The 23534-nt window shown below is 43.5% G+C and overlaps 1 protein-coding gene across 1 annotated transcript in view; it reads right to left on the bottom strand.

Annotated features, from left to right (window-relative positions):
• Window positions 1-6243: 6243 nt before the first annotated feature.
• Window positions 6244-23534, bottom strand: part of LOC109969775 (tumor necrosis factor receptor superfamily member 10B-like) — an 18249-nt gene continuing 958 nt past the window's right edge. Inside the window, exons 2-10 of the mRNA XM_020616916.1 lie at window positions 14728-14893; window positions 13424-13555; window positions 10302-10413; window positions 9665-9798; window positions 9454-9555; window positions 9321-9367; window positions 8890-9171; window positions 8738-8774; window positions 6244-8547 (exon numbers count right to left, since the gene is read on the bottom strand). Coding sequence (XP_020472572.1) covers window positions 8246-8547; window positions 8738-8774; window positions 8890-9171; window positions 9321-9367; window positions 9454-9555; window positions 9665-9798; window positions 10302-10413; window positions 13424-13555; window positions 14728-14893 — 1314 coding nt within the window. The 3' untranslated portion in view covers window positions 6244-8245. The remainder of the gene's footprint in view (window positions 8548-8737; window positions 8775-8889; window positions 9172-9320; window positions 9368-9453; window positions 9556-9664; window positions 9799-10301; window positions 10414-13423; window positions 13556-14727; window positions 14894-23534) is intronic.

The raw sequence follows: 23534 nt of genomic DNA, 5'->3' as shown, positions 1-23534 counted from the left end.
CTGTGCTGCTACACCCCCGTATCTACAGTATGTTGCTGAATTTAAAAAGTACTGAAATGTAACTGTTAATAAGCATTCAAATCAGATTTTCATCTAATTTAGCACAGCCCACCAGTATGAGTCAAGATCTAACCGAGTTCTGGACTCAAGCAGACGATCACAAAGTAGTGGTGTGAAGACAGTGACGCCACATGAATGTGTAATCCCAGTTTACACTGCAATGACAAACATACAGGCAGGAGGACTGTGAGGCTGAGTGGCAAGTTTATTAGAGGCATCATGAGAGATACGGTACTGAATATTCAGATGTTGCTTGTACCAGTGACATAATGGCCGTATGTGGAGAAAGACAAAGGTGTTATTCTACACATCATAGAGCAGCACAGTGACCGGAGCACTCAGCGCCACGTTGTGTATGATTTGTTTGGAACAAATGTTTTCATCATCTTCATCCTCCACAAAGATGGACACAAAGTGCTGAGCTTCCCAGGGCACCTCCTGAGTCTGGGAGGCCAGCACACGAACGCAGCTGATGTCTTTCCTGAAGATGAACTTCTTGTCCCCGGGAATCACTGACAGGATCTCGTCATCTCCTCCAGACTCAGAGGTGATAAAGGCATCAAACTCCAGAGCTTTGGGTGTGACAAATACTCGGACGTTCCTTTTGCTGTGGTTGCTCATCTGGCATGTGGAGTTGAGATTTCCCATTTTGTTAGGTTTGGTAGGACCAGTGTGATTGGTGATGCTGGAAGCTGTAACAGAAACAGTGGTTCCATATCACCTGGATTAAAATATGTGCACCTACGGCAATATTTCATGTAGGTTTATATAATTGGTTGTTCTTTCAGTTTTGTTTGAGCCTTTCAAAACACATTCCAAGTCTTACCATTTAGGAAAATGAGCATTTATTTTCTCTTCATACAATTTGTATTTAACACAAATCAGTTAACACAACAGTTTTTTTTTGTGGATTAAAGAGAGAGTGAATTCTTACCTGCTGCTACAACGAGGTCTAGGTGACACCAGTGGACCGTGGCTGTTCCTCTGACCTGAGCACTTGTATGGACAACATCTGATAATATGCAAATATTTCTAGCTGCAGGTACTGAGTAATATATTGTATGCACCTGCTTCAAAAAGAACCATTAAGTTAAGCATTTATCATTTGTCATAAGGCAACTGAACGGAACATTACACAGAAAAAAGCAAATGCCTTTAAAATAGAGACACCACAAAAGTCATTAGGATCATTATTACATTTTTTTAGATAAAGGTTACCACTGTGAATGTGACTGAAAGTACTGCAATTACAGTTGAGCCTGTCTTTGCTGCACAATTTGCATATACAAAGTAAAGATAAGAGCATTACTGTTGGGTTTATGTGGCCTTCCAGCACTCACTCAAAGCACAATGAGGCCGTGGCTGCTGCTGGTGGCCCTGCTTGTCTCTGCCCTGAGTCCACGTGGAGATGGGAGCTGTTTCACGGATTTCTACAGCTGGAGATTGTGCAGAAATCTGCTCCTCAGTGGACAGATGCCTCCCAAAGGACTGAGGATTCTTCTGGGCCAAAGTGAGCACTACAACATGCGTATCCAGAGCAGCTGTGTGCATGTTGCAGTGCAGCACCAACAAAGGGCCGCCCCTTTTTTCCAGGCCTACACAGTCCAGGACTTGACAGGAATAATCCATAGGAGCCATTTTCTAAAATTGGTATGATTATTTCATTTCAATGTGTATTGATGTGACTCTGTTGTTATTGTACTTAATCATCAAAATGACTCTGTTCCTATTGATGTTTTACTGAATTATCATCAGAATACTGCCACTGTGTTCCACATCGTCCATGAGTTTTTTATCTACATACATGCACTCATTCGTTTCAGTTTCAGTCAACACATCATTTATTTTTACCTTATTCAATTTGCTCTGGTTGCTCCTTGCAAGCATCTTCCAAACTGCATTATCTAGAAGCACAAAGCTGACATTACATGAACAATAACAACCAGAGTAACTTTGCATCCGTTTTAGAGAAAATCATGTTCAAGCACTTTCCAACTAATGCTTTTAACTCGTCGGGAGAAACTGTGAAACTTTGTCCATATCATTTGAGATTTAAGGCAGAAAAACCTTCAACTTGTCAAGTAAAAAGAATATTATTTCCTTGGCATTAAAGAGAGATGTCAGAGTTACTGAGAGAGCGCAACATTTGTGGAATGTAAATGAATCCCTTTAGGAAACTAATCTCCTTTCCATTTGCTCAGATAACAATGGATGTTCTGCATGGTTGACAGTGTGTGCAGTGTATTCACTGCTTAGAGAACCATGTGCCTTTATGGTAGGGAAAACAGGCTGACCATGCAGAGAGACACACACTAAAGCACTAAAGAAGAACCATTCAAAGTTAAAATGATCACTGCTTGCTTTAGAAATCAAGAGACTGCAGTCTTTTTATTTATCTTTACAGGAGAAGTCAGGGCCTAACCGAAGTCACTGAGATATGTCTGTGCCAGTCCATCCTATAGCTGATGAAATATTCTGCTATAAATGAAAAATATCAACCCTATGGCCACGCAAATGAAAAGTCAGGGGATCACCACAGTCAGGAGGTTCCTTCCTTGTTGAAATAGTTCAGTCTGGTGGAACGGCCAGTCAGCATTGCCAAAAATGTTCACATGAATGATTCTTTTTGTGTGCATTTGCCCATGTAGTGGCTTTATATCTAGGTTTATCTTCCTCTCTTGTCATTTCAGATCATTACTCTTCATCATAAACAGGGACAAGGTGTTACAGAATTCCTGAGGTCAGATACTCCACCACCGATGTGTGTTGTTGGCAGAGACACATCATCTAAAGCTGCTGGGGAAACCGGTCACGTTGCCATGGATATAATTAAAGATCGCCCTGATTCATGGTCTGCGTGGCCAGTGAATCATCACGTCACAGCTTCAAACCACAATTTGCAGCCTTTCTTACTGGAGAAATTAAAGCGCCGGGCTCCAGGCTCCGTTGTTCAATGGGAGAAAATGCTGACAAAGAGATACTGTGCAGCTGTAACTGTGATTATTTCACACTGCTTCAAAGAAGGTGAAATAATACCAGCAATGAACATCAAGAAAATATCTAAAGAACAGATAGCAGAAGCTGAAATGAGACAAAAAGAGAGTACACAGCGTGTGATGGGCGATAAAGTTCTCAGTCAGAATAATGGACAGAGGCTTCTAAAAGCTTTAGTCAGTCGACACGACATTTTTCAAGCTGCCACTCTGAACTCTGTCAGCTCCTCGGTGAAAACCTCAGATATAGTATCTCAGTTAGAGATACAGAGAAACGCCGACAGGCTTACGGAGACAGATGAACATTCGAACTTGGATGAAAGATCATCTCTAAAAAAAACTCTTCAGAAACAAGTTTCTTTAAAAGCTGCATCTAGAGTGGATAATGATGGACGTTATGTTAAGACGCAGCTCTCTTTGGTATCCAGACACAAGAAAGAATCCACAAATAGACGGCAGTATAAACTAAGGGCAGCTCACGATGATAATAAACAAGATTTCACTGGGGACATAATCACAAAACAAGCAGAGCTTCAATGCCCGGGGGGAGTGCGTGAAACAGAACCATCACATACAAGTACAACTGAAAATGAAAACCAGGAAAGATTAAGAGCAGACGTTACATGTAAAACAGATGATAATGATGTTGATGACAAACAAATACTTACTGAAGAGGGAGAAGGAGCCATAATCATGATGCTGCTTCCAGAGACACAAACAGAAGCAGCATCAAAAAGAAAACCTGTTCTGGACACAGACTCTGGCTGGATGACAGTGAATATAGAGGAGCTGGGTGAACTCCCACCCATGACTGAAGTTACAGAGGAAAACCTTATGACTGAAGCAAATAACTCAAAATGCAAATGGCTGACAGAAAGCAGACTGTCGTTAGCAATGTGTGCAACCGTTAGAACAGAGAACATCAATAGAAACCGAGCAGAAAGTGTAGCTGAAGCAGCTACAGAGGAGCAGGTCAAAGAAACAGCAGAGACTAATAATAACCCTTATGAAAATATGAGCAGAGATCACACTAAACAAGAAGAAAACATGCCATCAGAAGAATCGACAAAACCAGTGCACAGAGCTGAGGCAACAACAGTAAACAACGAAATAAAAGAGACAGTGTTCAGTCAAGACAGCACAGTGAAATCTGATGGACGGCCAAGTACAGAGGAGACCCCGACAAGCACCATCAGTCCTGGTCCTGAGCCCGACACCGAGCCCGACACTGAGCCTGAGCCCGACACCAAGCCCACATTTATAACAAGTCAAACAAGCAATACTGAATCTAGGACTGGAACTTCATTCTCAGGCCTCAGGATGAGAGAGGACAAACATGATGAAGGCACAGGGACTGAAGGAGGAGGAGCCACAACAAACAAGCCAGAATCTGCAAGAAAAGAAGACTATAATAATCCTGGAGTGACCTCATTTCCATTTTCAAAACCCTTAGAGAGGATCCAAAAACAAGCTACAAACAATCTTCAAAAAGTAAGTCAAGTGTCAGAACCAGACTTCTGTGACAATCCTAGAAGAATTAATGCAACAGTTTATGAAGTTGTTTCCTGGTGGAGAGTTAGAAGAGAATATTAAGTTAGTTTTGTTAGTTAGAAGACAATATTTATGTCACTCTCTCTGTTAAAGACACAGCTAGCAGCCACTTAGCTTAGCATAAAGACTGGAAACACCTGGCTCTGCCCAAAGGTAACAAAACCTGTATATAATTAGTACAAAACCCAAAGTGGCAAAACAACATTTCCCTGTTTTTCAGGGAGCTGTGTGCCAAACTGTTTCTTGGCCTGGTCCAATAGGTTTCTGGAGTATATAAATGAATTGTGTTCTTAGCCACATGTCAGTGGTGGCCCTACTGATGACCGTTCTCCTCTTCAGACCACAGCTGTGCCGCTCTGCAGAGGTCTAATACAACGCACAGCAGCCGGATGGAAACACTGCATGGAGAGACTTGAAGGAACAGGGAAGATGTTTTCCTCTAGGAAGCCTGCATTTCAGGATACAGGAGAGCAGGTGGAGGATGCATCAGTAAGAGACGGCACAGACGGCTCTCTTAGTGATGATCAGTCTGGCCATTTGTATTATTTTGATGGTGTACTGAAAAGAGTTCAAAATCATTTCCATCCTTATTATAAGAGACAAAGAAGGCGAAAAAGGAGCCATGATAACAGAGAATAGTGTTCCCACAGTGAGAGCAAGACAAGACACTCACAAAAACCTTCTCAGTTACATCTGAGGAGCAAAGTCAGTGACTTCAAATGATCAGGAAGCTGATGCGCACAGAGACGCTCATTAATGCAAGAAAACCACGCTAATAAAAGTGAAAGAAGCAAAAATAGAGAATTACAGTTAAGAACAATGACCAATGCTGCTGCAGACTGGTAACTGCACAGTAACTTCATCAGCTGGGCAGCAAATGAAATGCAGCTGAGTCAGCAACGTCAGAAAACCATCAGCTCTCCACAGAGTGTACGGCAGGCGACGCACAGACAGGGGAGTAACTGGGTGAACAAGCAGGGAAACACATAAAACCTCTGACGTTTCTTTATGTGCAAGTAAAGGCATTGTTTATAAGACTACACTGACATTTTGAATCCTAATGTTCATATGTGGAGATGTTAAGACCCAGTGTCTCACTTCAGCTGTACTGTGGAATGTTTGCATCAAACTACCTCTGAACATAGTGCACAGTATCCTTTAGAACTTTGTTTAGGTCTTCATTTTCATTCCATGGACTCTTGTGCGTTCAAGACATTTCTAACGGCTGCATTATGAATTTTAGTTCAAGCGTGGACTAGAGCGCACGTAGAGCCCAGTCAGCTCAGCCACTACAGAGGAACATTCACAACCGATACCGTCGTATGATTTTCCTATATGAAAATGATTTGGATCATGGCAGTCCTTGTGCACAGTGCCCTGCTGTTCATCTGCTGCTTTATTTTCCCACTTTGTACGTTAATATATTGTGTGAATGGACATAAAACCTTTTGGAAGGTGGTGAAGTTTAAGTTTGTTTGTTTTTTATTATATGCTCATGTTACATACTGTAGATTTAATGAGAGACGTTCCTGGAAGAGCAGTGGCCAAATTAGCAACTGCATTCATTTGTGATTTGCACAACACTGGAACATTGAGAGGTGATTTATTTGTTGCATAAAATAAACAATGAAAACATCAGTAATTTAAAAGGATTTATATCTGTACAAAACATTTATTTGAAATTGACATAGAAACTTTGTATTTGCATAATTTATATCTGAGATCCATGGCTAAGGGGCTGAGTGGTAATGCTGAACAGGTTTTTACACAAGTCAGTTAATTGGACAGTTCAGGACTTGGAAAGTAAAACAACACAGAAACTACATTAAAAAAACTGGACACACACTCTTGAACTGGCACAGAGTAAACAAAACATGCACACAAGCCTCTTCACTGTTATGCTACTTTTGGAAAAGCTATGAGGAATTTAAAATGAACATGTTAAAAAGAGAGTAGGGTCCCTAGAAAGAGATGCAGGCTGTATTCTCACCGTGTGTCATTAGATGGCAGTGCCAGCACTGTAGCATCACTATGAGCAGTAATAGAACTCTGTTACTCTTTATTTTATACACCAGACACTGCAGGAAAATGGGCAAAGTCTAGTTGAAAATGTCCCAACATCAATAGAAACTGCTCTGTTTGTTGTCTTGAGTAACTTCATACCTCACTACAATCATTTTGGTTCATTAATAGAGCTGCATTTACACGTGGCTTCATTTCTATGTACATGGGAAAAGGGAAACAGCTTTGTGCTCCTTTTAAAATCCAGAAAAGGTTTCCTTCATCTTGTCTGAGTCTAACCTAGACAAAACACTCCGTACCTGCATCTCATGTCACCGCCGACACGTGGTCAGTCGGCTCACTACATCAGCTGGACTCAACAGGTCAGTCCTCAGGTGCTAAGACCCACGTCGCCTCAGCTCCAACTTTACATGACACATTCTACACTCAGTATCTAAAAAGCTTCAGCTCTGTGCTGAAAGTGGTCTAAATAAAATCATGTGACCAAATGTAACATTGACAGTGTGGATCGAAGTGTTGGCGCTGAACAAGATGCAGCAGGCGCGAACAGCATTTCACAAAAAGCCACGAGTTTCAACCACACCTTAGATCTGATGTCAGTCAATTTGCCCTGCAGCTAAACATCGTCACAACCCTAAGAGGGTGTGTGCTTGTTTCCCAGGGCTGCTTCTGGCGATGCTATAAATAATAAGATAATTATTATTCATTACAATAAATATGTCAATAAATAAAATGACCTTTGAAGCTTTCCAAGTTATAAAGAAACGTCACGGAAACATTTTACTGAGCTATTAACGGCTTCAAAAGAAACAGCTTGTGAAATTCCTTCCGTGTGTCGTGTGTGTGTGAGAGAATTAACACTGAACAAAGACTGAAAACATAAAACAATGTGACGACTGTAAATGATACCTAAGTACATTTAGATGATCAAACGCCATTGAAGATGTGACGCTTATGATTAGTAGGGCTGCACATTAACCATGGTCATAACAAAAGGCCAATATTTCTCCATCACTACTCAGGAAAACGCTCACGGACTGTTGCTTATGGTTTCTACAAAACAACAAATCTATCAGAATTGTAGTTTTAAACCCTACATGTGCCAGAGGCCAGTGCATCAAGGAGGCACAGTATTAGTGACACAGCTAATGCCACTCCTACAAACCAGTGTATATCTGTCTCCAGGTAGTGTATGATGATCTGGGGAGAGGACCAGACGCGTGACACACGCCATGAGACGTCTAAGCTTTCAGTATTTGGCTGCACGTTGCTTCACTACAGCCTAAAACATGCAGCCCTTTCAGCCTGTGAAAGCTGACACCTTCATGCATTTTGAAAACATTTTCATGGTCGTCTTTGGTGATAATGTTGTTGAATTTGACCAAAATGCTTTGCTAACAACTGAGCATTTGCAGTCAACATCCTCAGAACGCTGATCAATACTCCAGCTTCCCCTTGTTGTGGTTTTAAAACTACTGGCTTCTGAATACAGGGCTAGTCGGCCACGAAGAGGAAAGCCTGTTCATGAGACACCAAGTCCACCGACGGTGTCGATGTGCTTTTTAGGTTTTCTTGCATTAAGTACGTTTTATTTACTTCACTTGCAGACCCTGTTACGTTCAGGGAGTGCCTGCGTGCTTGTAGTAGCCCTTCTGCAGGGCTGCAGAGGCGATGCTCTCAGCCGAGCGCAGCTGGTCCAGACTTAGCAAAGCTTTTAACAGGTCGTTGATGTCTGCTTTTAGTCCCTCCTTCTGCATCCAGTTCTTCAGCAGTTCATACACTTTGTCAACGGTGGGGCCGTTCTCTGCAATCCGAATGTGGTTGTCACTGACTCCAATCAGTCTGAAGAACTTGTTATGGATCCGCACGTCCAGGTACTCATCAAACAAATCAAAGCTCTTCTTCAGGGATTTTTCTGACCCTTGAAAAACAGAGATACACAGAAAGTGTTTTTATCTTTAATCGCTCATTTAGCTTAAAAACCTGGACAAGATATATCATAAACTAAAATAAATGGTGCTTCTTCTATGTATGGATGAAATGAATCCATGACAGAAGTACCAAACGTCCCTCAGAGAGGAAACCTCGCCCTCCCTCTGCAGTAATCTCACCTTGCAGTGGCACCAGTCGATGTCTCAGAGGATCATCCTATAAAAAGAGAAAACACACATGTAAGAGATGGTTCTATAGGTGATTTCAATTTAAAAATCAAATGATCTGAACATTTGAGATCTTTCCAATGCTGTTCATCTTCTCCCCTCACCACGTCTGCAGGCGGCAGCCTGAAGGCAGCGGGGCTCTGGTGGGGGGTGTTACCAGAGGAAGCCGCTGTGGGCAGGGCTGACAGGCTAGTCTGAGATGAGTTAGTGGTGTTGGGCAAACTGTCCCCTAGGCCTCGGTCCTCGTCTTCACGGGCAGGGGAGGCCTTGGTCATCTCAGTCTGGGTCTCCTGCAGCAGGGGCCGGGACTCGGGGCGGACCTCCTCTCCCTCCAGGCCTGCGTTCTGATTGTTCTGCCGCTCCTCTGCCGTGGCTCCACTCTCATCCTGACCAGAGGAAAAGAGAAGGATGTAATAAAATGACACATACCCCACATTATATCTATGTTAACTATGACTGCTGGCACACAGGAACGAGCTTTTAGAGTAAGGTACACAACAAGAAAGAAGTCAAACACAAAACAAAACCAACTTACAATAGGAATCTTCACTATTTCACTGGAGTCACAGTGGCTCTTTAGACCTGTTGGAATCCAAACAGATCATTAGGAATACATCATCGATCAGCAAAACAACACTGCAAATGCTAATTACACAATGTCAGCTCACATGGTCTTTCACACAGCTGCCGTTTGAACCGCACAGCCAGTCCAGCAAGGATGATGATGATGATGATGATGATGGCACCCAGGGTGATGTATATAGGATTCCCTGAGAGAAAGAAAATAAAAATCGGTTAGGACATCCAACCAATTTTAGTTAGAACTACATTTCCAGTTTTAGGCAACAGGCTTTATGTCGAACAGTAAAGTCAATTTACAGATGTCTGATGCAGAAGGCGGCGTCGGCGTGGGAAGGGCCGGAGATGGCCCAGTGGGGGACGGGTCCCGCTTTTGACACACAGTGTTAGAAATGGAGGTGCACTTCTTCACCTCTTCCTCCCCTGGTTTGCACCTGTAATTTTGGATTACAGTGACATTAAAACACACAAAACAGCACAAGATAAAGAATTTAAATCTGGTTTCTGATTTTTATTCTGGCCTTCTGCTAGTGAGGGCTGGTGCTGATAAGAGTATAACCTGGTCAGACTCATTACTGACAGTAAAAAAGGATCAAAACCGATGCAGAACCAGAGCCACCCCTTTGATTCATGCCTGGTGCCTTCGTTACCCTCAGCAACTTGACTACCGCCAGTTCAGCTGGTTATGCTAGTAGCCGTGAGCCACTAGCCTCAAGCACAGGGGTCTGGTCATGTCTCGCTAACTCCGCATCCAGCAATTTTCTTTTTCATGTTCAAACCTAAATTCTTGTATACATCTTGTCTGACAGGTGCAGTAGTGCTCTATAAGACTGGTTAACAGACTTCGATGTGTAAAATCAGTGCAGATCCCCTTTAAGACTCGATGATGTTATGAGTCAGAACAAAATATCTCAGCAAAGAGGTAAATCCCCCTTACTTGGCACAGCGTTTGCAGACCTCACAGGCCTGATCTGGCACACAGAAAGTCCCCTGTTTGCACTGGCACCTAGCGTCGGTCGTTGTGGTGCAGGGCGCAGTTTCAGTCTCATCTGTGGGGAATAAAAAAAAGCCTCGACTGACAAGAGACCAACCAACATACTGTGAAAATGTTCACCAAATAACAGCATGTTACCAGATTAAACACACAGACAGAAATAGAACCATATGATAAAGTGATCTGGAACAAATCTTATGACATAAATGAAGCACATAGAGATGGCATTATGTTCAGGCAGAGGGTCTGTTGTTGACCACAGCAGCAACGTAAACATAACCATCCCCACAGAGAGAAGAGTATATTCCTGGTCGACCTCTCAGCTCATCTGTAGGCCATGAGCAAACTAGATGTTGTCTTCCTCTTAGATCAATTTTGGCTCATATTAACAGGATAATGAAGCTGTGGAATCTTGAGGGTTTATTTATTGATTTGAGAGACATAAAAAGACAAAGTCCTGGCCTTTACATCAACTTTTCCACAGGTAGCCAAAGATCCAAAGTCCACAATTAGTCACCTGCTCGTGAACCTTTGCCCCCATTGTTCCCTCAGGAAAGTGTTGATTGTGTGTCAGCAGTGCTGTGACGATGAACTGAGAAAAGGGGTTTGTTTTATTGTTTTATGGGTGGAAACTCTCTCCTTATCTGTCTGCACATTTAAGGTGATGTTTAGTTGAGATGAAAGAGCTGAAGTTAAATGGAAAGACTGTCAGTCTGTCTGCCTGTCAAGGATTATGACTAACGGTGTAGTGACCCTAATGCAGTTGGGTTGATTTGGCCAGGAGATACCACAGCTGCAACTTATTCTGGCACCAAGCACGACTATATATGGAGCGACCTGAGGGCTCAAGAGAACAACTTGGACTGCACGACTATAAACAACATATGCAGACGATGTCACTAAGCAGAGTCATGTTTTGTTCAGAATTGTGACACATCTAGTTTGTTTTATTGTTCAGATCTTTGCAGGTACACACAAGAACGAGGTGTTAATATTTTCAGGACAAGCTTATGGTGTGTATTTGTTTAGTAAAAGCCGCTCCTTTACATCTCCTTTACTCACACAGAGACCACCACTGAGTTTACTGGAGCAGTTAACAACTGCTCCAGATGCAAAGCGACTGGGACAACAGGTTTGGTTGTTAGAATTTTATACACAAGAATCAAAACTTAATTAGCTTCCCGATATGAAACGACTTCCACCGGGGGCTGTTCTGACGTGGTGAAAACACGGCGGGACTACTTCGCTGATTGCACGCCTGTTAAATGCTCGGCACACCAGCATCTCTGATGACTGCAGAACACACAGTGTGTGAAAGTAACAACTGATTAACTGTGTCACATAACAAATGTTAAATGTTCACGGTTTGAATTTTGCCACATTTCTCACAACGGTACTAGTGATTTATGAAAATGTTGCCTGCAGAAAAAACTGAAACAAGACAAATCACAGTAATTACTAAACCAAATGAGCGCTGTTGGACTTTCAACACGCTGATGACATTGTTCGCTGACCTAATCTCCTCTGTTTTATCTCAGTGGTTTGCCATTTAGTTCATTCACTCCAGCTCAGGTTTTGTTGTTGCGTGTTCATTTTAATGCCCGTGGAGCCATTTCACACACTTAAAGCAGCACTCCCTTCGTCCGGTGCTAAGGTGGCTCATTCTTTAAAACAAATCTGTGTGAAGTTTGTCATTAGAGCCTGTTGTAGTGCTGCTCTAGTTCTTATAGGTCAGCGCCGAAGACAGCACCAAAGCCTTAAACATTCGTCTGTACTCAGCTACCAGTCGAACAGCAGGTGTCTGAGGAATCTACTGTCATTTCTTTGTTATGTTATTTCATTAAACTGGCAGGTGCTCTGTATGAATCTGGATGCTGGGGCTGGACAGGGAACATTACACAAACATCATTTCCTGTGTACTTCCTGTCTATTTTAGGCAGTTCTCCCAGTCTGAATGGAGCCTTAAATGAATAATCTGTTCTGAATTAAAAACCAAGATCCCACATCCTTCAGTATAAAGGTCTGTTTTAGCGACAGCACAGGGCTTAAACTTCACATGACTGATTCATCCAACAGAAGACGTTTTCCACCAGGAAGCTCTTGATAATTACAGACAACACATCGCTTCAAGTGCAATAGTGAGAACATTTCCATTGGTGTGCTCCTATTAATTTTTACTTGACTGTAAAGAAGTTAAAGCTGCAGTGAAACACACAAAGCTCCATCCTAAAACCGCAATGAATGAACACAAAACACGTCCTATGTAACAGTAGTCTTTTTTCTGTAGCCCCAGCCTTTCAGTGGACACAAAGACACCCAGTGAGGGAGACAATGAGCCGCAGCCACACCCAGGTCACCCAGGTAAGACAAGCAAATCTCCTGAGACAGGTAACACGCTCACATTCAGCCCACGAAACAAAACAACAAAGACACGCCCTGCTACCCTGGGTAACATCATAAGATCACATTTTCATGAGTGGAGCTGAAAGGCGGGGGCTCAGACAAAAAAGGTTTAGCTCATAAACAATATATCTTCAGCAAACTGGTTTACACAAAGACTACTTTTAAGAAACCTTAAATGTGACGGCTTTGTCAAATGGACGGTTCTGTTTGGTGTCATTTCTTTTTATTGAGCCACCTGGGACACATGTACAGCATTCAGACCTGGCCATGATATTATCTGGTTCAACCCGAGCAACCTGAGATAACACGCGTACACAGGTTCACAAAGGAGTGTTCCTCCTATAATAAACATGTCTAGTATGGCCTTTTTGTTTTTCTGATAACTGGGTCACTTCAATTCACCAACTGATAAATAAAAATAATTAATCGGTAACATTTTTATATTTTTTTTTCAGTCAGAGATTCACTGGTTGTTGGATTTAAATTTTGGTGCTAGTTTCTGGTTTTCTAAAGAAGTAAACTAACTTTATTTGAACAACTTTATTTTTTTTTTACCGTTTGCTGACAAGTTGAAAAAGCAAAGATAGCACCAAGTTGTGAAAACAGCTCAGTAGTTCTATAGATTCTTTTTAAAGTAATGTGGGGCTCAATCCAAATGTTACCTGAGCGACAGGGGGTGCACTGCAGACAGCGGTCCATCCCATTGGGGTGCTCTGTGTAGGTCTTTCCATGATCACAGGGACGACACGTCCCTTGTTCTTGGTCTCTTTCACAGGGTTTATCCACAAATGTTCCTGCAAATAAAGCAAATATATATACATATCAGTATGAGTCATGATCAATATGCACGTGTGTATAAAAGCTAAGGTCTTGTGAATCTCGGCGTCAGTAATGTGATGAGTTTCCTGCTCAAACCGGATGTTGGGGCAGGACATTCCGCAGCAGAGGAAGACACTGTTCTGTGCTTCAGTTTGATTTGAAAGAAGGACGAGCTGTGGGATTCTGAGTTTTTACTTGTGCACAGTTCAAGATGGAAGGTTTCTAGGAAGTTAAAGTCAACATTTCATGGAGCCTAGGAGGCGGTCTGGATCTGACTGAGTGAGCTGCAGGGATCTGTCCTCCTCTGCTGGTCGAGCACCAAGCTCAGAAGTTTCAGGCTCAGTTTTCTCATGTGTTTTCAGTCGTTACCAGACACGGGCAGAGCAGAGAACGGGGAAGCATGCAGCAGATAGCAAAGACACTGCTGGATGAACTCACTGATTGTACAGTAAACACAGCAGCAGTGGCAGCAGCTCAGGTTCGGTCCAGGTAAAACTGATTCTCTACAGTATGTGCCTGCAGGCAAATAAATGTCTATGCCTGGTTAAATAAAAGCACACACTCACAAAGGCAAGTAAATTCTAATATTTCATACCATTAGCTTTTAAATATGTGGTAAAAACTGACCAATTGGCAAAAAATGCAAGAAAACAGAATCAGGGCCATTTTCAAAAATGCTTCCTGAAACTGGGACGCATCAAAAACCTTCAAGGTTTTAAATGTTCACTCAAAGGGCCACGGGTTTTATAGAAACCCCATCAGTTAGTTCATTTATTAGTGAGGACGGTGACCCAAGAGTCTGAAGTTTGATTTAAAGGAGAAAACAAAACTACAAAACCTGAGATCACAAAATATGAAGGAGGATTTCTGAAATAATTCAATCTGATTGCATCTTGGCTAAATATGTCTGAGCTGAAAAAGTAAACAGCCGTACCAAACAGCTGAGGTATGGGTTTGATACTAGACACACGAGGTCATTCCACATGTTAGCTCAGTTTTTCACATTAGAAGACACAGATCAGTGTTTCAGGAAAACTAAACTATTTTGTCATGGGGTCGTGTGCAGATTAGTTTGTAACATGCACGGTGTCCAACTCCCCATTGCCCGTTGTTTAGTGCATATTCTGCCTAATGTAATGCTCCTCACCAGCCTGGCAATTGATGCAGCAGAGCCCCTGGTGGAGGTACTGTTCGTTCTCAACACAGGCTCTCTGTTGTCGAACCGTGTGATTCCTGTATTCATCGCCGGACCACTGAGATGCTGGCAGTTCGTCTGCATGACAAACCAGCACGATGAAGAGAGCTGCCACCACCTGAATCGTGAAGGTCAAGGTGAGAAAGAGGGAGGAAGGCAGGGAGAGAAAACACAACACAACATTATTTTGGTGTATCCAAAGTATCAAGACTCACCCGCTCAAAGTCATTGGATAAGAGACAGTAAAGAAGGGAGTCTCGCTTCACAGGATACCTTATGTGAGTAATCTATGACTTAATATGAACCATCTGACCTGAACATCTGCTGTGGGAAAGCAACCAAGGGAGCCACGGAGCTGGTCAGAACTAGAGGCAAACATCCCTGAGTGTGCAGAGCTGCACACTAACTACATGCAGCGCTACAGACATCCAAACTTAATTAGTCCGTGATCTGGTTTTCTCATAGGAGAGGTTTAGAACACAACAACTCGGTTTCTTCTTCTCGGGGTGTAACAGAAAAGGGTCTGATAAGCCAACAGCAGCACGGTGCCCGTATCAAATGTGAGTCCAGAAATTCATTCATGTGCTGGATAATAACAGGCTTGTTAAGGTGGGGTAGTGAGAAGAATACAGCCAAACACTTTAGTGGAGCCCCGAGGCTCTGGTGTTTGTTCACACGCTTTTCACCATGTCAATGTGAGAAGGCCCCATTCACTGGCAAACAACACACTTTAGTGGCTCTACTTCAAATGACCCACATTCTTAAACCCTGGCTCTTTGAATGCCACGACATGTGACACCGCCATGAAGCACCTCAAACGCAACGTGACACCTCCTGGGTAAATGAAAGGCCTAGATTTGAAGGTTTTGTCCCTCCTGTGCCCAACCCCCCCCACCTCCACCACACCAGGAGAGAAAGGAACAGGTTAGGGTGGGACAGGGCCAGGCTGAGAGGGACAAAAAGAAGGAGGAGGGTCCATTCAAAATGAGAAACTGTAGACAGCACGTTGAAGATGGGACGTTCTACAGGGAATAGGCCGTTTAAATAGACGGTGTGGGAGAATGAGAAGGATAAAGAATGAGAGCAGATAGTCTGAGGCAGAGAAAGGAGGACAGGCTGGAGCTGAGACCGACTGCTGACTCTACACTCGGCTCTCTGGAGGACGGCCATGCCTTGTTGTTCAAAAGAACTTTCCCCTCTCTCCCTCTGCCTTCTCCCGTCTTCCTCTCCCTCTGCTCATGTCAGACTTTCCAAAGACGCTGAGAGGCAGATGTGGAGGGGCCGATGGCCGGCGGAGCAGTCACAATCACACCATTTAGATCTATCCAAACATTCTGGGGAAGGGGGAGGCGGAAGAGAGAAGGAAAGGGGAGGGAGCTACATACATGCATGTTGAGGGACATGAAAACCGAAGTGAAAAGGCCAAGTGAGAATCTACTGTAGGACAAAAACAAGCATATATTCACAAGAAAGCAGTTGAAAGAAAAGGTGTGAAAAATGAGCAGTGCCAGGTGTGATCCTACACGTCTACACTGCAGAAGAAGAAGTGCTAAGTGTGATCCTACACGTCTACACTGCAGAAGAAGAAGTCGCAGAAACAGCTACATTTATCCAGCAGCGAGTGGCCAGTAAATCGCTATGGCCGCTCAAAAGTTCAAACTCAAGTATCTCTTTGACAAGACAGTAGAGGTTACATCACTTCCAGTCTTTGTTCATTTCAGGGCCTGTTGTTTTACAGCGTTCCCAGGTGTAGCCGCCCTCCAGAGCAAACCTGTTACACTCCACCTGGCACGCCAAAGATCGAGCTGGAGGTCCGCTACTGTCTATTTCCAATATCTGTTAATCTATAGTTTTATTTATCAGTTAAGTGACTGTTTGGTTTTTAAATAGTAACAAAAAAACATCTGTGGATTTCTGGCTTTGTGCCACTAACAGTCTAAAACCTAAAGATATTCTGTTTACGAGAGAGAAAAAGCACCAAATCCTCACATTCTCACACAAAAGGTTTTGCTTTTCTTCAGAAAAACGATCTAAATAATCATTATTAAACAGTTCATGTAGGGGTTAAGACTGGTTTAACAGGGTGACAGTGCACAAACATTTCTCCGTGTGCTAATGTCAGAATCACAGCATTTATCTTGTAACAACCACTTCACTAAGCCGGAGGGGATCCCACTTTGTGGTATTTGTTGAGCACAACCAACTTGCCCACAAGAAAAACTGAACAAGGACATCAGCATGCAGCTCCACTACACAGGCCCAAATGTAGTGCACAGATAAACACTATGGGCAGCCGCAGTGCGGCTTAGTTTTACCTCTACAACCAAGTGGGGAAGACAGTAACCTCAGTGTAGAAAGCCCTGCAAACCCACAGTCCCTGGAAACTCTCCAAGCCCCGGCAGAAAAGGCTCAGTCCACTTCACTATCCCGTGTACAATGAGCGGGCTCGGCTGCAGCAAAACAACATCCTGTTGTCTTGCTTTCCATCTGTGCGTATGCTGGCTTAGTGCTGTGCTTGTCTGAAAGCAAGTTACACTAATTAAAGGGACAATAAAATAATGAGGAACCGTGTGTTTATCCAACAACAGTAGCTTCCGTCCACTTCTTCTCAACAGTGTTCCTCCAAACCGCCTTGGCACAAACTCCACACATGCCCTGTACACTGAGAACCCATTTGTGGCTAAATGACAGGACATCCTTTCAGTTGACCTAGGTTATCAATGGGCCATTTACAGGGCGGTGATCCCTCCATAACCCCGAGGGAATCACAGAAACAGAAAATATGATGAACTCTCACACACAGAAGCAACGCGAGGCCTTTCATATGGGACAGATGATTTCAATCATAGCCAAGTGATAAGGAAAGACATGATGTACCTCATTAGACTCCGGTATCTGGATCGTACTTCATATCCAGCTTCTACCGTTAGCCAAACTGTGGGACACTTATGATAGTTATGGTACATGACTACAAAGGAAGAGAGGTCCCAAGAAGTTTAGACTAAATATCTTAAAATGCCTGAGTGGATGTTAGATCAGTAAAATCTAAAGATCCTCCATTTCAGGTTCGTCATGATACCGACTGAAGTTAATTCATTTGTGTACTTTACTCACTATAATGAATCACTTATAAAGCCAAAGTTCAATCAGTGAACCTAACAACTCTTGACTAGTTCATTTTGAAGTTAACCAAGTGAAACTAACACTGATTAATGTCCATATCATATGTTACCATGGTGACAGACGCATGTCAGGGTGCTGCACGGAGCAAAGATGTTTGGTTGCAGCTGTCGATCTGCAGCGTGTTATAAATGACTTAAATATGAAATGTTTACAGCAGCTCAAATGTCAGCGACACGTCTTACTCCAACCATAGTGAGATCTTTAACTGAAGAGCAGCGATGGCCGAACCACAGCCACCGTTAGAGAGAGGCTGAATGAACGTTATGACGCCATCCCTCGGTTAAAAGCTGTGATTTATTTATGTACATTGTTGTGATGTATACAAACAAATAGTTCGTGGTAATTAAATATGAGGAGTAGCCGGGTGTCGACCAGCAGCAGGAGGTGAGGAGTTGGGCCGAGCTGCGTAGAAGGGTCACTCCTGGGCTGGTCGGTGGGTGATGGTGGCTACTGAAAGGACACCGAGAGGCATTGGTAATGGCAGAACAAACTGGTGACCGTGCACTGACCTGCCTGGGAGAGAAAAGTGGAGCCACGGGTCTGAGGAGAAAAACAGGAGCTGGCTTAGAGACAGCACGAAAAGAAAAGCTTAGTGACAAGAACAAACTGGCAAGTGAAGGAGAAGTGAACCGGGTATAAGTAACGAGAAGCCCAATCAGGTGCAGCTGGTGATAAGGGAGAGAGGCACAGGTGAATGTGGTCACTGATCAGGGGCTAAACTGGAGGATACACAGAGCATCCGTTATTTATGGGGCCTGACCTAAAGCAACAGGACAGAAACATCTAATGTCCAAGATGAGTTTATTTTTTAAGCAACTCCTAATTGAACCAAGATGTGGCACCAAGTACACTGTGCCCTAAATGAAACAGTTAAAGAGAAATGTTCTCTCCAGAGATGTGACTAACACGGTTTGGACCTCACTGAGTCTGTTGTACAGGTCAAACCCCAGCATGTTGACCTTGGGAGGACAGTGAACGCTCTCTGCTTTACAGATAAGTCCTGGCATTCCTTGGAGACGGGGCTGACCACGCATGGCTTTCCTTCAGTGATAGATTACACTGACATTGTAGGAAGACAAGTTGGACCCAGCTTGGGTCAAGAGAAAGGAGTCTGACACGTCTTACAAACAGTAAATAAATCCAAAGTTCACCCGGGCTGTTATAAAGCTGGGTTATGGAAAATGAAGAGAAGTGTCACTGCTTTAAGTTGCCAAAGAAAGCGGCAACACTGTCGACCACAAAAACAGCACACACACACAAACACACACACACACTGCAGATCACTCACACATGCACACAATGGAGTACACAAGCGCACACACACGGTATGTGTCGGAGCGTGTGAAAAGCAGCTGCCCCCTCCTCTCAGGGAGCACAGGAAGCTTGAGACAATACAGAGGCTTCATGCAGGGTTCAGCTCCAAACGGTTCCCCCCACAGCAGCCGGCCTCGGAGCGAGCCCAGCACCCGATCAGACCCGCAACATATCCGCTAGGCTGGGTATTTATAACTCAGGAAAGCTGCAGCTCCACGACACTAAATTCCTGGGTTTCCTTGGGAGATAGGCCGATCAGACGAGTGTGACAGTGTGCCACTAGCAGGTTAGATGACATCCAGTATAATGTGACAAACAAAAACAATCTGCGATGACGACAGTTATAGTGAATTTCCTGGCACTTTCTGAGACGACCACAAACTGGTGAAATGACTCTGACGCTGATGTTAACCACATGAAAACAGACATTTTGGTTTGATGAGTCAAACAAATAAGTTTGTAAAGGTTCAAGAGTTGGAAACAGGTGCAGTGTGACACAATCTATGAGGTGGAGGTGGTCTCGTAAGGGTTGCACGTACACATCGTCATGACTCACGGAGCACGTCATTGATGGATAAGCAAGGACACTGAATTTAAATGTCAATCTACAAAGAGAACTGTGTGCTGAGCCTTTTCGACTTCAGATCAGGCCCTTCACAGAGAGACAGAGCGGCGACAGGAGAACTCCAGGAGGGAGAGGATGAAACGAGCAAGGAAGGATGACTAATAGAGTCAAGTATGCGCAGGAATCCATCACCTCGCTCTAGAGAGGGTCACATTAGCTCCGTTAAAGTTTGTCTTTGTGTGAAGGGAAAAAGGTCCATGAAGTGCTGGCAGTTTATAGCCTCCTTTATAAACACATCACAGCAAAAATGTAGAATATGTGTGTGGTGTAGCAGGTCAAAAAGGACTTAAGTGACCCTCAATAGCTGGAACTTATGGCGGATTTATGTCTTTGTAAATAGAAGTCCATTCTCTAGACAAAGGTTGAGTCTGTTCTAACACTCAACACTTTAGTTATAATCTGTTCATTCATGGAGGGAGAGCAGGAAGTCGGAGGACACAGCTCTGATGCAAACCTTATGGCACTCTGTCACGTCTCCGAGCTGCCGAGCGCAGTCTTTTCTTTTTAACTGTTAAGCCTGCTTTCAGTAGCAGTAATTTACTAGGTCTTCTTAGACTGAATCCATTTATTGTTTGGTCTACAACAAGTCAAGCCAATGAGACGTCATCAAACGTTTTGTCAAGATATGTAGATGCACTAGTTCAATTCACACACGACAACAAAAAGCAACTAATCCTCAGAAACTAGAAAGTGGAACTAGGAAACATTGTGCATGTTTGCTCAAAAAATTATTAAAACCATGAGTTGAAATTTTTCATTTAATCTACAAAAATATTGAAGAAAAATGTGGTTACGTCTGCAAATCGCTGTTTTCAACAACTGCCAAACCAAAATCCAGAGATACTGAGTTTATAATGATGCAAAACAGGAAATAATGTTTGACATTTGTGTTTGGCAAATGACTGGAGTCATGAACGACTCTTGGTTTCAGCGCTACTAAAATGCTTTCTCTGCTTTAGTGGAATCTGGGGACAACTCTGTCACACGGACTTCTACTTCTCTGCTTTGTTAATATCAGATCACACGTGTGCACAGTTGATTATGTAAAAAGTGATTAGCCTTTGGAGCTCCTCTTTGGGCTTCATGTGTGGCTCACCGGGTGTGTTTTAATAGTTTTCAGATACGTCAGACATTATGGGGAGTACACAGAACTCAGTTGGCTTTAGTCTCTATATGAGATTTGTGGAATAAAACAAACAAAACACAGAAAACCACCAGCTGTGTCCTTTAATTCTTCTCTCCACAGCAGTTATTTAAATCAGTTTCTGACAGAGAAAAGTATGGCCTCCAGTAAGAACAAACACACACTGCAAAACAAGTAGAAACAACAGAGAAAGACTTAACAGCTTTGAGCCCTTTGCCAACCAGAGTCCATCGCTGGTTTAACGTTCACACAGAGGACAGCAGACCTCTGGCTCATGTGACCTGACCTTCAGATGACTTCTGTACACGACAGAGCTACGTATGAGGGCGTGCGACTCAAAGTGGCTCACAAATACCTGAAGACGATGAGAATGATGTGACAAAGGCATAAAGAATATATTAGAATGAAAGTGGGTGAGGTTAGTTTGCTCATCTAGAAATACTTGGTGCTAATTATCCCTGGGCCATTCAGGAGTGAGCGCTGACCTGCCTCTTCTGGCATGTGAACAGGCAGCACCGAACAGGTGGCACTCCCTCAGGAGTCAGCAGGTCTTACATAATCAGAGAGTGATTCACGCTGAGGTTTTGTCAGATCAAGAAATCTGCCAAAAATAAAACTATAAAACATCCCTAATGAAACAGGTTGCCTCGGATAAACACCTGAATGGAAAAAGTGACTGGAAAGCATAAAAAGACACAGAACCACCTGGCAACAGGGGGCGGGTTACACTCAATTGCATCATTCACTGTCCATGCAGCTCCTCTAAGCCACAGGCATGAGTGAACCGTTCACATGGTCGCTATGCAGAGCAACACGCAGCAGTTACAGTATAAGGAACTCCAGAGTGGTTGATTTGTTGACCACTGCTCAGTCCCCAGGGACAAACTTTGGCCTCCACTTGTCCCACATGTCGGTCCTGCCCTTGTCCGTGTTGTCCACAGAGACAGAGGGGGATATTTCCTGTGTGAACCAACACCCAGACACACAGTAAGCAACGTAGCGCACAGATAACAATCTAGTGGACATTTGCACTGGCATGGCGATTCTAAGAAGTAAACTGATGCCACTAATATCAGCATATGTGTGTACTGTAGACAGGAAGTTTACTGGGCCAGGCACGTACACTCAAGCAATTTGAAGGGGTGTGGAGGGGGGGATTACAGGGGGAAAGAGGGTAGAGAGGAGGGGTGAAGTTTCCCCCTAGTCCCATAGCAACAAGGCCTACTGGCGAGGCCTCCAGAACGTACAGAGGTTTACAGAAGAGATAAACACTGACTCTGCCACCCGGAGAAGTAAATCTGATTTGAGCAACACTGATCACAGACCAGCAGATGTTATGTTCACTTTAATGAATACGTTGTGAGCAGAGCTACAGTAGGCGCCTGTGATGAAATGTCACTCAAATGAAGTTTAATGTCTATCCCCGCCGCCCTTATCAGCCACAAACGAAGCCAAGCCTTAACCGGCTCTGCCATTAGGAACTCTAATGTTCCACTTCTTATCTCATACTCTGATGTAAGACAGGAAACTCTGAAGGGAAGGAAGAGCCGTCACAGTGGCCCCAAATTCAATTCCTACTTATATTTTACATTCATCCAAATGACTTTTAATGAACAGCTACACTTAGAGGCCTTACAGTGAGCTTACAGTGTTCATGGTGTCAGGCCTGGCACTGCACAGCTGGAAAAAACAACAGTTGAGGAATGAAAAGACATCTCTGTGAAGGTCTGGGACTGGAATAAGCTTAAATGGAAAAACTGTTCAGACACTTTGTGGCTTTAATTGACTGGCAAAGATGAATTCCTGGTTTTTTTTTGTTTTAGTCGGGTCACACTGATTACAGCTTCAGTCGTGTTAGTGAATCTGTGCTTCTCACACTCTGCACTATTTGTTTTAAAGCTAGCCTGAGCAGAAGTGCACAGCTGGCCACAGCTGCCTATAGGGCCAACTACATCGGCTGTGACAGACCAAGAGCCATCAAATGTTCAGTGTCTGAACAGTATGACCACATGATGTCCAACACAGATGGTGGCTGTAATGTTGGAGGGGAGGGGGGGGGAGTCAATGATACAGCACATGTACTGCACTGAAAACAGAAACCGGGAACAGGAGCCAACAAGCTTCAGTAAAACTTCTATACATTAAAATAAACACATTAATCACAACACAAACAGCAACAGCACAATCTCTTCCTGTGCGCAGGCGCATGCAGGACAATGAACAGGGCTTGTTTGATCTCCACAGCAGTTCAGTGATTTCAGCTGCCATGTCACAGAGGAGCCAAAGCTCGTCCGGTCAAAGACTCACTGACCACTTAAACTTTCCTTAAGTCTGCCGGTCACTTACTTAAACTATCCTTAAGTCTGTCGGTCACTTACTTAAACTATCCTTAGGTCTGTTGGTCACTTACTTAAACTATCCTTAAGTCTGTAGGTCACTTACTTAAACTATCCTTAATTTTGTTGGTCACTTACTTAAACTTTCCTTAAGTCT

Source organism: Monopterus albus, unplaced genomic scaffold (assembly GCF_001952655.1).
Source record: "Monopterus albus unplaced genomic scaffold, M_albus_1.0 scaffold181.1, whole genome shotgun sequence".
Lineage (NCBI taxonomy): Eukaryota > Metazoa > Chordata > Actinopteri > Synbranchiformes > Synbranchidae > Monopterus > Monopterus albus.
Note: the sequence above shows the minus strand (reverse complement) of the source record. Positions and strands in the feature narration are given on the sequence as shown.